Source organism: Phacochoerus africanus, chromosome 2, assembly GCF_016906955.1.
Source record: "Phacochoerus africanus isolate WHEZ1 chromosome 2, ROS_Pafr_v1, whole genome shotgun sequence".
NCBI classification, from domain to species: Eukaryota; Metazoa; Chordata; class Mammalia; order Artiodactyla; family Suidae; genus Phacochoerus; species Phacochoerus africanus.
Genome location: NC_062545.1, coordinates 135,981,518 through 135,997,761, shown reverse-complemented (window position 1 = coordinate 135,997,761; position 16,244 = coordinate 135,981,518). Strand labels below are relative to the sequence as shown.

The window sequence follows — 16,244 nt, the reverse complement described above, 5'->3', positions numbered from 1 at the left end:
GCTAAACTTTGAGCTGATAATTATTTTAGTTTCTTTTTGATGGTAATTTAATAAGCATTTCATTCTTCAATTTTCTCCCTCAGTTACTTATTTTTAAAAATGTGTCTGTCAGCTAGCAGCTCATAATCTGGGAATTAATTTTCTAAGTCTAGCTCGGTCAAACTTCTTTTTAAACGAGATGGTCTGCTGTACTTTTGAAAGGCCTTACCAGATGTTTTTGCACTGGGGAACCCACATCTCATCCCCCCATGAAAGGCCACTGCCGCTGCTGCTGTCCTGGGGCCTTTACCTCAAAATCATTTGGTATGTGGACAAAGGCTGCTGAATCCCAAACACATCAGGCTTTCACATGCAGAAGTCCTCAGAAGCCAATTCTAAATGCCAAATTGAAACTACAAGTAAAAGGTTATGACACAGCAGCATGCTTTTTTTTCTTTTTCCCCCTTAAGAGAGACAAAGTAAATTTAGTGGCAATTTCATTTCTTCCACAGGAGTTCCTAGGATTCAATATAACATTAAATTTTTGGCCTGTCTCTTTAATTTGAGAAATTGTGAAAACCACGACAGATGGCACACAGAATTGACTTATGTCCTCTATTCTTTACTGAAGAAGGGAGTGCATGGAAACTTTGATAAAGGCAGAAGCCACAGTCTGCAGGTCGCTATTAAAATTATCTAGTGGCTCTTTGGACAGCTAAGATCAGAACGTTCTGGCTTTCTTTTTTCGACATTCTTTAAAACCAAGACGGTTATAGGCTGCCAGTGGTGATCACGGCCCTGACATTCAGAACCCTCCTGTCCCAATAAGAACATGATGGATGTGCCATTAGCTTTGAACCTCGGCAACCTCTGAAATTACTACTCTTTTCACCCCAATCTCCCGCCCCCACCCCTCAAAATCATTATGAAATAGGAAGAACACTCAGGCTTACAGTTAATTGGAAACACTGCAAGAGAAGAGGAATGCTTAGGACAGCATGTCCACAGGAAAATAAATCACCCAGCATTGTTATTTAATGCATTGTGACATCATTTCCTGAAATTAAACAGAGATGACACCAATTCAGATGATCTCCAGTATAAGGTTCCATTCAAATAATTCACAGATGTTTTCTCCTGGCAGGCAGAAAAACAATGCGGAGGCTAAGGCTATGGGCAGCCTCACTCTGCTGCATGACTGCAAGAAGCTCTTTCTGCTGGTGGTTTTCAGCTGTGCACTCCGAATAGTCACTTCCACACAAGCGTCTCTCTGTCCATAAGCCCCACTTGTATTCCATGCACATCTGTATCTCTGAATGTGAGAAGGGCCATCTCTTATTGTGTAAGGCCAACATTTTATATTTGGTACTAATTTGGCCTTTAGCAATTGGTATTAACGTAGGCTGATCTCAGAATCATCAGGGCACTAATTTCCAAGTAGAAATAATCAGTGTCCCCAAAATACTGATTCAGTGAACCATTCGAGGCCCTTGAAAAGATGTCCAATGATAGCCATGATCACAGTGTCTCCATGGATACCCCGACAGAAATGAACACGTGGTAACACTGGGGTAGAGAACAAGAACAAGGCGGATGGCCTTATGTCTCTCACCCATGGTGATTTCATGAGGTACCAGAGGTCTCAAGCTGCTGGTATCCCGAGCACACAGCCAACAACCCAAGTACTGATATTCCTGCAGCACCTAACAGTTTACAAATGGACCATAACATCTAAGCCTCAGAGCAACCTAACCAGCTAAGCATAGCACATATTTACTCTTTTCATTTTGTAGATATGGAGGTAGGTTCAGAGGTTGAAGAGCTTACCCAGGACCACAGAGCTCAAACCCAAGTCTGATTTTACTTCCAGGGACCCTTTAGAAAAACCTGCACCGTGTTGTCTCTCAGAAAGCCCAGACTCTGGTACTCTGAGCAAGCGGGGGACTCTAGATTCTGGTCTCGTACTGGAACCCTTATGGAGAAGGGGGTGACACCTCTATTAAAAGGAGGCCTTCTGAAATATTGCACAGCCAGTTTCTTCTCTACCTTCCACCCCATCGCAGGCAGCTCAGCAGGATGCTCTAGCACCAGGTCTCTGATCACCCAGCACCACATGGCAGCCATCCAATGTTTGCATGTCTCAAGAAGCAGGAGGTTAGACTATGTGCCCTTTTGCTGAGGGGTCTCTGGGACTTGTTCTGCAAAGCCAGCCTCTTTATTGCACACAGTCCCAGGAAAGAATGTGGTAATTTTGGTTGCCCAGTCCTACTGATCAAAATCTCCTGGTAGCCATACAACTAGATTAAAATATGGAGTATAGTTATAACATGTCCTTATTACAAGAGCCAGGGATGAAGCTGAAAGCATTACATTGTCTCATTTAATCCTTGTAACAACCCTACGAGGTTGGTTCTAAAAACTGTCCCCATTCTACAGATATGGAAAGTGAGGCACAGAGACCTCAATGCTCAAGATCCAAAATAACTGTGTTGCAGGTTCCAGGTCCTGTGCTCTTAATGTTGACACTGTATCACCTTATTGAGAAAAGAAAAGAAACTATCTAGGTCTAAACAAGATGAAGAGACCTACTTAAAAGGCAAAATAGTCTAGTCTCTTTCTCTCTTTGGTGTGTGTGTGGTGTGCACGCAAAAATATGTATACAGTACAATAAAAAAATATGAGATGGTCTTAATGAACTTGGAGAAGAAAAATGTTTGTCTAATGTAACACAGAACTGAATTTACTCCTAACCTGGGTTCACTGTCTCTGTAGGTTGATATACTTTAAAATACATTTTTATTACTAAACAGAGGCCTTTACAAAATCCCACAAAACAAGCTCTAATAGGCAAGGAGTGAAACCAGGGAGCACCTGACAAGTCGGCTTCATTCTGCTCCCTTACCACCAGAGAGGGGCAAAGCATTTTGCCACGAACAAAGGACAGAGTTTTTAGAACCTGCAGTTTCAAGAAGGCTGCATGATATTACATCACTTTAAAATTAATTTGTTTCTGATTCTGTACACATAGCTTTGAAAGAAGTCCCACATCCGCTAAGTGTGAGCTTTATCCCTCATGTTTTCAAAGGCGAAAAACTTCAGTCTGAAACTGGTATGAGCAAGTGGTGTCTTTGTGTGTGAGCACTTCCTGTTTTCATTCCAGGATCAAATATATTCTTTGCAGCACAACTAGGGGAGCTCTTGAAGGTGGCAAGTGGAGGTGCCTGAGAGCCTAATTGAGCACACTAAGGGCTTTTTGGTGTGGAGGAGTTTTTCATGGTTATGAATAAACCGTCAGCCCGGGTATTATTTCTTGCTGTTTCTTTCTTTAACTATCTTTGAAGTTAAGAAAAACAGTTGTAATGGCAGGCTTATTTTTATGATATCATAATCTCCATGTGTTAGTGAAAAGAATATACTTCCCTAGGATTTCCCTAAGTTTTTTTTTTTTTTTTTTTGCCTTTGGGTACTTTCCAGCAAAAGCACATACATTCCAACAGATTCTTCAATTTTCACTAGATTTCTTAGTCTGAGAAGCCAGGCAGAGCTGTCCACTGATAGAAGCCAGGTTAATAGCATACATGATGTTTTTGCTAGTTGAATTTCTAAAAAAAATATTTCTATGGATTTATTTCCCAAAAATTATTGTGAGGCTTTAAACATTTCTATGGATTTATTTCCTGAAAATTATTGTGATGTTGAAAGGACATTTTGGAGAGCAGTAGCTAGAAACTAGAAACTAATTATTGAGCTTTAGACTAAGTGTTAATGCAGAATATAGAAATGCCTCAATTCATCAGATAGTTTGGTTAAAAAAACCCAAAATGCCACTGTGGATTTAGTTTAAGTCTTTTCCTCAATGTCATCGATTAGCTGTGAGTTTATCACCCTTTCCCCTAAAGCTGATGGTACACAGGAATTTGGGAGATTGTTTTAACTGTTACAGTTATAGTGGAACTTGTTCTTGCAATAAAACTGAAGGTTAATGATTTTTGTCATATTGAGACTAGACTTAACAATTGCTACAGTTGGCCTTTGTTGAGGTGGGGTTCTTTTTTATCTGGGCCTTTTGAGGTATTCAGAATAGGTGACAATAGCTTGCAGTTGAGAACATATGTAGAGAGACCCCTGTGGCTTATTGGAAAAAGTTGCTCCATGCTGGTTGGGTGTTTGGGGAAAAAAAAAAAAATACAACCAGAGTTCTTTTATGTTCTGCTAGTTAATGAATGCATGAATGTCAAAATGGGCCAATGGCCCATTCAGGGGGCAAAGCCTCAGCAGCCCCCTTCTTTAAGAACACATCCTGAGATGCAAAATACATTTGCTTAACAAATTAAAATAATGAGATAATTCAATTAGCTTCTTTTTAAAAAAAGAAAGAAAAAAGGGTACATCAGGGGATTATTGTAATACAAGAACAGGTCATACTGCACAAAAGGGAACAAACCAGTTTGAAATAATGTTAAAGAGACTAGTAATGGAGGAATGCACACTGAATCATGCACTTGTAAAGAAATTTACATGAAATAATAATTTAGACTACATCTATTTTCAGTGAGCTAGAGCCAACATTTCACTTTGAAAGTTGAAATTAATTAAATGACAGAAAAATATAGTGGGGCATCTCTGTTTCCAAGGACTTCCTCATGCCTGTTAGTGCATGTAAGAAAAGGGGTCTAAATTAACATGTCGCTAGTTAGGGATCTCTATTCTTGGTTTCTGCACTCAGAATGACAGTCGAGTAAATCTTTCTGCTCATTAAAGATGGGAAAGTAGAAGTTTTACAGGACCATCCTCATCAAAGTTACTGAACCTCTTCTCTGCAGTTGGGGTGACATCGGGGATAAAGATGGAAGAGGTTTTCAAAGAGAAAGCCGGGGAAAATTTCCTTACATCTATGGGAGGTACAGAAAAGGCAGGGGGTGGGGAGCAGAGAGGATTGAGAGACACAGCCAGTGAAGGAGAGTAATGAAGGGGACATGTTGTGGAAGAAGGTCATGGGGAGGAGAAAAATAAAGCCCTTAATGGAACATCTAAAGGAAGGGGAGGACTGTGAGGAGAAGATGACCAGGAAGCTGGGACAGAGCAGTGCCCAGATCAACTGTTCCCGTGTGGAACCAAAACATGTGAGCTCGGGAAAGGAGCCTGCAACGTGCAGTTCCCTTAGAAAAATGGGGAAATGGGAGGTCAAGAGAACTTAATGGACTTAACTGAGGTTCTGTCAGGACACAGGGAAACCGAACTCGAAGTGCTGGTTTCCCAACTCCCCTGGCCAGGCTATTTGAATCTTCTCTCCCCACTCCATGAACAGGCGTTAATTAAAATTTTCGGTTGGACAGAGAATTTTGCACAAAGCCTCATGCATGTTTATCTAAGTGAAAGCACCCTTGGGCTGTGGAGAAGGTACCTAGTACCTAGGGCATAGCACAGCCACAACGAGTGCCTAGGAATCACCGGCCACGCACAACTTCTTGTAGTATCCATGGTGCATGGTGGGTTCCATCCAGGATAGGGAGGTGGGAGGTGAGGTCTGGCAGGGCTCTGGACACTCCAAGGGAGACTCAAGGCCCAGAATACCCTGGTGGTGAAGGACAAAGTTGGCTGAGAGAGAGAAAGAGAAGAAAGCCTTCTCCACTTGGAAAGGTTGGGGGAGCAGGAAACTTTTAAAAACAAGTGAAGCAAAGAGCCCTTTGCGTCTCCCTATTCGCCCCCCACCCCTCCCTTTGGCGCTGAGAGTTTTGAGGGCAGAGGTTGTGAGATGGATATGCAGTGGTTAAAGGGGATCATAGCTTGAGCAAAGTCATCCTAACGTTGGAGAAAAAGTACAGGGTTGGGGACCAGGAAGGCTTGGGTTCTGGTGGCAGCTGGACCTCCAGCCAATCACTTCCCTTTTTGGGTCTGAGTTTCCTGGTTTGCAAACAAAGCAGCTGAACTAAGATTCTGTTGTTCTCTGCCGTTGGTTTAGATGATTGAGGGGGTGAAAATACACGGAGACGTTTGCTGGGCCTGCAATTGCTGAAGTCTTTATTTTCCACCAAGGAAAGCCGACCATGAAGGAAGACAGAGGGAGGAAACCCGACAGGTGAGCTGGTGGGGAGAAGGCGGTTTGCCTGCCATCCACCGGCCCCTACCCTGCCTTTCTTACTTGCTACTCTAACCAAACAAACCTTCAGTTAAAAATGAGAAACCCCTCCCCTCACACTCATTCGACTTCCAAATTAAAAACATTTTACAGGTTAGTAAATCTCCAGCTGAGGTGATGTAGCAAAGAACAGCTGTGAAGTAATTTTGATAATGATGAGAATAATAACCACATGGCAAGGTTCAGGGCTTTGCTGTTGCAGCTTCAGTGCTCCTGAATAGATAAAAGTGATTAAATACTCCTGATTATCCCTGACCAATATGTAATGGATTTACAGCCCTTTCAATTAGTCAGTATTTGCTTAGGACTCATTATTTTGTCTTTGGTTAAGTAATCAGCCCAGAGACTGCATGTTCTGTCTAATTCCTCTGAGCCCAGTCAGTACGGGGCCCTGACCTTTGAAATGGCCATAGCTGCAAGGCAAGAATAACCACTGCCACGGCAGCCTCGTTGGTTCTCCCAGCTAATCCTGACACCACAGGCCAGATCGATACACCTTAGTTTGCTACTAATGTCCTTACATCAAAATGGCCGATTTAGGAATGTGAATCTATCATTTTGCCCTCCCCACTGCTGCTCCACCCCTTGCCCTTTGTATCTCTGAGAGAAGAGCAGATCAGCAGCCACTGCCATAAATAAAAGTGGAACCTTGTCCTGGACCCATGACACTGTAACTAATGTCATTCAGTATGGCAACCCACAAGTTGGATAATCAAAGACCTCGGCTTTCAATGTGCTCCTCGATTTTTAAGCATTAGCCTAAACAGAATGGCCTGAAAACAATATTATAGCAAGAAACAGCCTCTGACATCTTTCCCCTTGCCCCACAATTTCCAAATGAACAGGAAATATGAGTGCTAGTTCCTCTGTAAACACATATTGCACTTTTTTTTGTCACAAGAGTCTCAGAGTCAACGGTATATATAATGACACATAAAACCAACTGCAAACAAGAGGATAAACTGTTACTTTTAAAATGTGGCACGTAGTTGATCTCTTCCCAGAAGTGCACAGGATTTGCTCATAAGATAATGGACTTTAACTGATACAAAAGAACATTTAATCTCTACCTTAGAAACAAAGGCATTACAGCATCTATAACCCTTCTGCATTTGTCATATAAACACGTGACATGTTTGCAAGCTGCTTCAGTGATTAGAGTTGCACCTGATAACCACGAGCTTGGACGTGCACGTGGCAAGGTGCTTTTTTTTTTTTGCTGCCTAGAGGAGATGCTTTCATTAAGAGTGTAATCAGCCACATTTTCAGAGTCACTAGCTTCTTACAGCCATTCCCCTTGGTGGCAGCTGCATTATCTGAAGTCGTTCTCATACCTTTTAGCATAAATAACACATTTACTTATATATACCATTTGGGGCCCTAGACCATTTGGAATAAAGTCCATTTTTGACCTATAGAAACAAAAACCTCCTTTCTACAGGGTGCTCTTTGGGTGGTGATAGGTGGGCAAAGCTTAACTGCTCTGTTAGCCATCGGATTTCAAGAAAGGGAAAACAGGTACCATATTTTCAAAAAGGGTCTGGATGAGTTCATCTAATTTGCTAGGAGAAGGCAAAACCCACAAAACTTATTTTTCTCTTTCATCTTGACTTACTGTGAGATGCTGGAAGAGCCATGCTCTCATGATATTTGTTGCTACTTTGGGGAAAATGCCTCTTTTCTTCTGGCGTTTTTTGTCCTTGTCTGGATCATCATCGTCACCTGTGCCAGGTGAAGCTACACTGTTGTCTAAACCATCCCCTAGTAGAAAGAAACGAAAATACATTAGAGACAACACAGAAAGGGTGCCAACAACAACGAGCAGCTAATGATGAGCTCAGCTCAGCTTGTTGAAAGAAATCCATTAAGCGGGTATATTCTCTTTCATTAAAGTATAATTGGAGACACAAATATGTAAAAGACAAAATTAAACCAGGCCTCTTCAAATGTTAATTTTGTGTGTCTCACACTCGCCCATATCATTAATTCAATTATAATTGTGCTCTTGACACAGTGCAGTAGCTCTTTGTCAATTATGGAATCCAATGTGGGAAAACCGCCATCAGAAAACCCATTCGGTGAAAACACATCTCCATGCCCAGAGTGAACACATACTGTAGGGTAATCAAGTTAAATGTTCTGTAGTCTATATATTCTAGGCTGCCTGCATAGGTGACAGTAACTGTGTCACTGTTCATTGCACATAACACACTGCCTGCTCAGCCCCGCCTAGGACTGTCACCCCCTGAGCACGCACATTCACACACTCCTCAGATGACCCTGGACTCAGCAACTGAAAGACATGAAAACTTTTAGCTCTCTGCACTACTGATCATTATCATTTAAAAAAAAAAAAAAAGATGCACATCAAGGTAGGGTGCTCACTTAGTCAGAAGTTTCTATCAACATCTTTCTCTTCTGTGCTTTTCTCTGGCATTAATTGTGCATTAGCAAAAATCATTTACTTTTAACAGTCATAGTTATTTTTTCTTGCCCTCCAGCAAAAATGCCTTGAAAGCCTGCCTGGAGGGCATCTAAATTATGTATCTGAAAAACTCTTCTGGCAAGGCATTGCAGGACCCCTACTTTCTTAAAATTCATACGAGCACGTCTTCCTGTTTTTGGGAAGGCATCAATCAAGAGGAGCAATATATGCCATATCCCTACATTAATATTTGAACTAATAACTTTAAAAAAAGGAAAGAAACAAGATCCGACTTGTGGCATAATCAAATGCAAAATAAATGAAGAATACGGGGACAGCACTGGGGCTTTAGAGATGGCTGTGTTTTCCTTGCACATCATTAGCCTGGAGCCACACGAAAGAGGAAAACAGAGAAGTGGAGAGTTTATGCTCCCTGCTGGTGTTTAAGAAGCCAGGGTCCTGGAAGGACATCTGGGAATTGCGCTGAGATGGGGGTTTTTGTAATTTAAGAATAGACATTCATTAGCAGTAAATGCCATAAATCCCATGCTAAGTAAAAACCTTGTCCAAGAAAGCCTAAAACAATAAACTCTGTGCTCAATGTAGCCTGAGTGAGCCGTTCTGCAGCTTCCCGGGGAATGCTATAGATCCACCAGCCCCTTCCCACACCCGCTGCCACCTCTAGGATGGGGCGGCCCCCGAGACATCCTGCCCTGGGCCCCTTGCCTTCGAACCTGTCCTGTCTGCTTGGCGGGCTCCCCTGTACCTGTCCTTTTCCTCTAGCACTGCAAACCCCCTCAACCTTCTTTGACCAGAGAAGCAGAAAAGCCACAGCAAAGAGCTGGCAGATTAATTTTATTGACATTTCCATTTTCACTGCAATGTGATACCCTCCATCACATGGAAGAGATGACCCTCACTATTTACAGACTGACAGGCCACTTCATTACAACCACCCTGCCCCAAGGCAAAGCAGCTCCCTTCCATCTGCCCAAACACTAGAGCATGACCCCGAAGTTGCTGTTCTCTTTTTCTCTGCCGTCTGTTATGATTAAAAAAAAAAAAAGAGGGAGTCCAAAGCACCCCCAGTAGTCAAAGAACTAATCAGAGTACAGGGAAACAAAAGGCATTTGACTTCTGAATCCTGGCTAGACTGAGTCTGATCTTCATCTGTTTACCCTCCCTGCACACCCATGTACACTAGGGGGTTACTTGCACAAGGACACACAAACTCACACACTCATGCGTGCGCGCACACACACACACACACACACACACACACACACACACAAGCTCCAGCAGGGACACGCGTACGCACTTTCCACCATGCCAAGGAACTGCTGCAAGGCAAATTCTCACCCACACTAATGGCTTCTGACTGCTCCTTGGCAACCCTAGCATTTTAACCTGGGTGGATGTGCTCTCCAAAATCCAGACACTGGAGCACTCTCATCAGCTGTTCATGTGACACAGATGGAGAGTGGCTATTAGGAGCCAGGCAGTGGGCCTTGGGGATCTGAGGTGCTGTTCTGTAGCCTGAGGCGATTTTGAAAAGCAGTACCCGGAGATGAGGAAAAAAAAAAAACCACACTGCAAGTGCAAGTTTGAAGTCAGTCAGTCTGTCTGTCGACCTACCATGGATAAAGGTATCTTTGTCTCTGGATGGAAAAATCTATGTGGGCTATCTGGACGTACATTTCAGATAATGTATGTACGGAATGGCTCTTCCTTAAATGTCTTCCAAATATAAAAACACACACTGTAAACAATGCCTGTGTGTATATATTTCTTCCTAAGCACATATGGTTTCTGTGTATATGTTTAAGCTGAAATTGTCAGGATTTTGTTAAAATCTCATTTAGCTCTTCTTGATATATTTTTTGAATATACTTATTTCAAAAGATTAATGGCTTAATTGAAGTTCAACCAAAAAAGGCATTTGCCTTTTTAACCCAATCAATGACCTTAAAAACGAATGTTTCCACAGTGCATTTTCTCTTGCTTAAAAGCAAAGAGGGCTGGTAGCACCTTCAAACTATATGATTCCCTATATTTAGCTCAAGAAAAAAAAAAAAAACATAGCTGGATTGAGCATCCTTTGATGACTGACTTAAACTGGAGAAGACCGGAGCATTACATGAATTTTAATATAAAGCAGTCCATTTTATATAACTGTTGTAAAATATGTGAATTTGGATCCAGAGTAACAAATAATTGTGAAAAAAATGTGCCTATTATTATAATAACTGGATACTAGACATTAGACTTTTAAATTAATATTACTGCTTATACCTCTATAAAGATAGGAATTTTCTTTTTCAAACACACAGTACACTTGTTTTTTTTTTAACCCCAGTGGATTGTGAACCACCTACAGCACAGAGGACAAACAACAGCAGGAAGAAAAAAGTTAAAAGGTAATTGTGTGATCTGCAACCAAAAACAAAATCATGCAGGTGATGCAGGAGTTAAGTAACTCTTAAAGTGGATATTGTTTTCTTGTTTTAGGGGTGTGTGTATTGGAGGGTTGGTGATCCTTGGCATCTATGCTGAAAAGGGTATGTACACCGGCACAGATGTGTCAAAGGAAGTACAGGAGATGATGGCATACGTCTCAACATCCAAGTTAGGACTCAAAAGTGTGGAATCCTTGGGGCAGGAATTGTGTCTTGTTTATCTTTGTATCTTGTGAGCACACCTCCCTGTCTGAGCTGGAGCAGACACCTAGTGACCGTCTGCTGGGTGAATAAAGGGCTGAACTTGTCAAAGAGTTTGTTCTCTTTGACAATCCCAAACGGGGGCATGGTATGGAAAGGGCACATACTCACTTCATTTTACTTTTTTTTTTTTTTTTTTTAAGGGCCACACATGTAGCATATGGAAGTTCCCAGGCTAGGGGTCAAATCAGAGCTGTATCCACCAGCCTATGCCACAGCCACAGCCATAGCAACATGGGATCCGAGCCACATCTTCAGCCTACAATGCAGCTTGTAGCAATGCTGGATCCATAACACACTGAGTGCAGCCAGGAATCGAACTGAGTCTTCATGGATACTAGTGTGGCTCATAACCTGCTGAGCCACAATAGGAACTCTGCATGTAGTCACTTCTAAACATGTCAGGAAAGGTGCTTCTTTGAAGAACCCAGTACTCACTTAAGTCTTTTGGAAAGGCTGGCCCACTGGCCATTCCACCAGCATTGCTACCTCCAATGAGGAAAAATGAAATAAAGAACTACTGGGCATGTTTCTTTTAAAAGGTTAACCCCTTGACTAAAGGCCCAGTCTAAGTTTGGGGCAAAGATACCCAAAATAGCTGTGTGTTACTGAACATACTATGTGTGACCATGGAAAAGAGATCCTCAAGCCCTGTGGATAGATAGCTTTGAAGTGGATTCAATTATCAGGGGAGATTGTTAAAAACACAGGTCCCCAGGCCTCGGCCCAGACTTACTGAATCAAAATATCCTACGGCAGGAACGAGGAATTTGTATCTGTAACAAGTTCCTTGGGTTTGCTTATGCAATCAGCCAAGCACTGGTTCTTAAATTGGCTTTTGGAAGCCACCGAACTAGATGACCTTCTAATTTGAGATAAGATGCAACCTCAGGAACAGGGAGATAGTTAAAATTCTATTCTACTGCCATGGCTTAGTGGTCATGGTGAGCAACTCCAGTGTGACCCGCGCCTCTTTCACTGTGGGAAAGCCATGGTACCGACTTAGGAGCTAACGCAAGGTCGCTCCACCTTGTTTTCTGGTGGTGAGGGTTAAACAGGAAGGAAGACGCTTGCTCTCAAAATGCAGACCAGCATCCTTAGCACTGGCAAAGAAATTGTGAGAAATGCAAAGTCTTGGATCCACCCAAGAGCCCCCTGTTATCTGAATCTCCACGGATGGGACCAGACAAACTGTGACTAAGCACTCAGGTGACTCTGATGACACTCAAGTTTGAGAAGCACTGCTGGAGGGCACAAAGACTCTTCCCTTTGTGCTACCCCTGGCACTGGTTGTCTGAAAGCCTGAACCTAATCTCTGGGGTCTCCTTCCATTTTGAGACTCTAGGGTATTTTGAGAGCATCTCTGGCTGGATTTACATTCATGCTCTGCAGGAAGTTACACATACTTTCTGTAACTAAGCACACTCTGCTCAGAGCAGGGCCCCACCTGGGAAAGCAGCCCTGGTCTACACCTGCCTAGAAGAACAATACTGAGAGAGTGCAGGAGCAGGAAGTTAATCCTGGGGTACCGCAGGTCTCCAGGTGTAGGCAAAATTCATATTTCTCACTGTGTAGCTGGTGAATCAAGGAAGGATATGGGCACATGATGAGAGGATCCGCAGATGGTTCTAAAGTATAAATCCCAAATCCATAAACTTCTTGGCCATCAAAACTACCCAGGCATAAGGACACCAAATCCTTTCACTGACATATTTTCTTATTCCATTTTGCCAAACATCTGTCTATATTGTAGACATCAATGATTTGGCTTGGAATAAAGAAATGATACAAACAGTGATGCTGCACTATGATAAGTCCAATGGCATCAGGATGTGGCCTCCTTGCCCTATCAGAAATGCAGTGCTGGAGTTCCCACTGTGGTGCAGTGGGTTAAGAATCATACTGCAGTGGCTTGGGCACTAAGGAAGCACAGGTTAGATCCCCGGCCTGGTGCAGTGGGATAAAGGATCTGGCGATGCCACAGCTGCAGCAGAGGTTGCAGCTGTTACTCAGATTCAATCCCTGGCCCAGGAACCCCCATTTGCTGTGGGTGTGGGCATGATTTTTTTTTTTTTTTGAAAGGAAGTGCAGTGTGCCAACCAAAAGCGGCTTAGTCCATCTTTTCTTCCTATTCTATCATCCCGCACCACTGGGAAAAAAAAAAAAAAAAATAGCCCAGACATTTACCAGTGAAGAAACTGAGGCCAAGAGATTACAGCCTTACCTAAGACTCCATAGCAACATGCGATCAAGGATAAACTGGAGTCCAGGTAACTCCAAGTCCAGTGTTACTACCACTGGTATTCTCACATTAATATTGTAAGTTATTTTCCACTTTTCAAAGCATTACCTCACTTGAACTCTGTTATCAAACAAAGCTTGATCCTACAGGTAAAGGTCTAAGTGCAGAGGGGAGATTAGATCTAGGGCCCAGGGGTTGGGACTGAGCTAGAACTGGTCCAGGCCAGCCCAGGCCCAAACAGAAATGTACAAACTTTACTCCCATGAGTAAGCCAGTGCCTCTAAAGGCTTTGGGTATTCTCAGTATAGCAAGAGTCTTTGAAACTCAGGATTTTTTATAATGGGCTTATTGTGGTCCAAGTAGAGGCCCTTATATGGATAGCACCAGACTGGACTTCAGAGCTCAGATATGCTGCAATTTGAGAACCTATTGTCCTTACAGTTAGGATCTCCTGGGCTGTGATGCCATCTCTGTGTAACTATTAACCACTTCACAGATCCATGCCTAGAGGAACATATTCTTCTGCCTCAAAGTCATTTCCTAAAAGATAGAATAAGGCTTCTCTGACATTTGGCATCCTGAAAAATAGCAAACATCTGAAACTGACCTGTCAGTATTATATCTTCAGTGAAATATTAGGACCAATGAACACATATTTTGGTCAATTGATTTTCTATTTCTTTTGAGTAAGTGGTTGTTATGTTATTTAATCCTCACTTCTCCCAGTTTTGGGCCAAGTTTAATAGTTAAATATATTCATATATGATTAATGCTATAAAAAAGAATGCTGTCTCATCTGAAAGAATACAGGTTTTTTCTTTTTTTTGGATAAACAGAAATTCACTGTATTCGTTATCATTTTTTTGGGCATCCCTGCGACATGCAAAAGGCCCAGGAACAGGGATCAAACCCGCACCACAGCAGTGACTGGAACCACAGCAATGACAATGCCGCATCTTTAACCCACTAAGCCACCAGAAACTCCTCATTATAGTTTTTTATTTTGTGCAATGTAAATTCACTAATTTAAGACAGATAGACAGATACGTACACATCTTCCAAACTACTTCTAGGAGTTGGGTATACTCATGAATATATAGATATTTATATGTCTGATTATAAACCTCAAGCAAACTAAATAAAAAAGAATTTGCTAATTTATACATAAGTATCCAAATATATTTGTAGATGAACTGCATATTTTTGCCTACTGTCATATATACTCATACATACAGATACATATACAAGTTTACAAAATTCTTAAATCTTTGTATTTAATGTTAAATAGGGTATTTTCTTTTCTACATCATTTCTCTCTCTCTAGAATACAGGCTCCCTCCTCTTTTTATTGATACTGTTGTCACTTTCATTATCTTACTTATCACAAGTAACTTTCATTGGGCATTTGAAATGTTCCAAATAACTACTACTATTATCAAATCCATTTTGCGGATAAGAAAACTGAGACTCAGGAGTTTCTGTTGTGGCACAGTAGAAATGAATCCAACTAGTATCCATGAGGATGTGGGTTTGTACCCTTGCCTCACTCAGTGGAGTTAAGAATCCAGCGTTGCTGTGAGCTGTGGTGTAAGTCGAAGACATGGCTCGGGTTCCAAGTTGCTGTGGCTGTGGTGGAGTTTGGCAGCTATAGCTCTGATTTGACACCTAGCCTAGGAACTTCCACATGCCATGGGTGCAGACCTAAAAAGAAAAAAGAAAAGAAAAAAAAAAGAAAAAGAAAAAGAAAAAGAAAACTGAGACTCAATGGAATTAAGTAACTTGTCAGGAAGGGGCAGAGTGGTGCTTGCCCTTAAAGCTCATGATCACATCCTCTATCCTTTCCCTCAAGATGGCTAGGAAAACAAGAAGAGGTGAAAAGTGAAGTGAGATTCTGGATTAGCCCTCACTGCTCAAGAAACAGTCTCCAAGAGTGAGGTCTTATATATTCACATTTGTGAACTAAAGAGATAGTGGGTGACAGCACATTTAAAAGTAAATATTAACCAAGAAATGAATAGGGGCATATTTTACACAGTTAAATCCATTATCTATAAGATTATTATTGTTCCTTGTGGGTCTAAAGTTCAAATTAAATATGACTTTGATATAGGTGTACCTGTTTAATTTTAAAGATTTTTCTGAATTGGGACTTTTCAAGATTCCATTCTTTTAGTTCAGTGCCTTGGCCTAAAATGCCCTTTCTCATTTTTTCACACCCATTCTCCTTTGCACGAACTCCTATTCAAACTTCAAAACCCAGTGGAAAAGGAAATTCCCTTGTAAAGCTTTCCCTAATATCTATTATCAGAGTTGGTATCCTATGCTTTCTATTTCTACAACAGTTCACTCTAGCCTCTGTTATATTTACTTTTCCATTTTGCAATTTATCTGTTTACTAATTTGTCTGTCCTGCTTGACCATGAGTTGCTTCTAGGCAAAAGCCATGTCTTATTTCTGATTCCCAAGCCCTGACACAGAGTAAACAAATGTTAGTGGGTTGGACAAATGGGTAGCAAGAGCCTTGAGACCTATTATTAGGCCCCTATGAGAATGTAACCTGCTTTGAAGAAAGTGTCGATGAAGAGAGTCCTTGGCTTTGGTAACCTGTTCTATCAGCCACGCCGCCTCGGGCTCCCTCACTCCACTCTCCCTGCCCTAGGGACATGGGGTGTAAGTATCACACCTAGTGTTTTCTGCTCACATACATGTATGGCTCTCCTCTAAGATGGTCCTTACATGTCT

General features: G+C 41.9%; 1 protein-coding gene across 9 annotated transcripts in view; it reads right to left on the bottom strand.

Annotated features, from left to right (window-relative positions):
- The window catches only part of MEIS2 (Meis homeobox 2), a 208,985-nt gene that overhangs the window by 136,246 nt on the left and 56,495 nt on the right, over nt 1–16,244 (bottom strand). For all 9 annotated transcript variants that reach the window (XM_047766763.1, XM_047766766.1, XM_047766767.1 and 6 more), the window contains one exon: nt 7,734–7,879. In XM_047766763.1, coding sequence (XP_047622719.1) covers nt 7,734–7,879 — 146 coding nt within the window. The remainder of the gene's footprint in view (nt 1–7,733; nt 7,880–16,244) is intronic.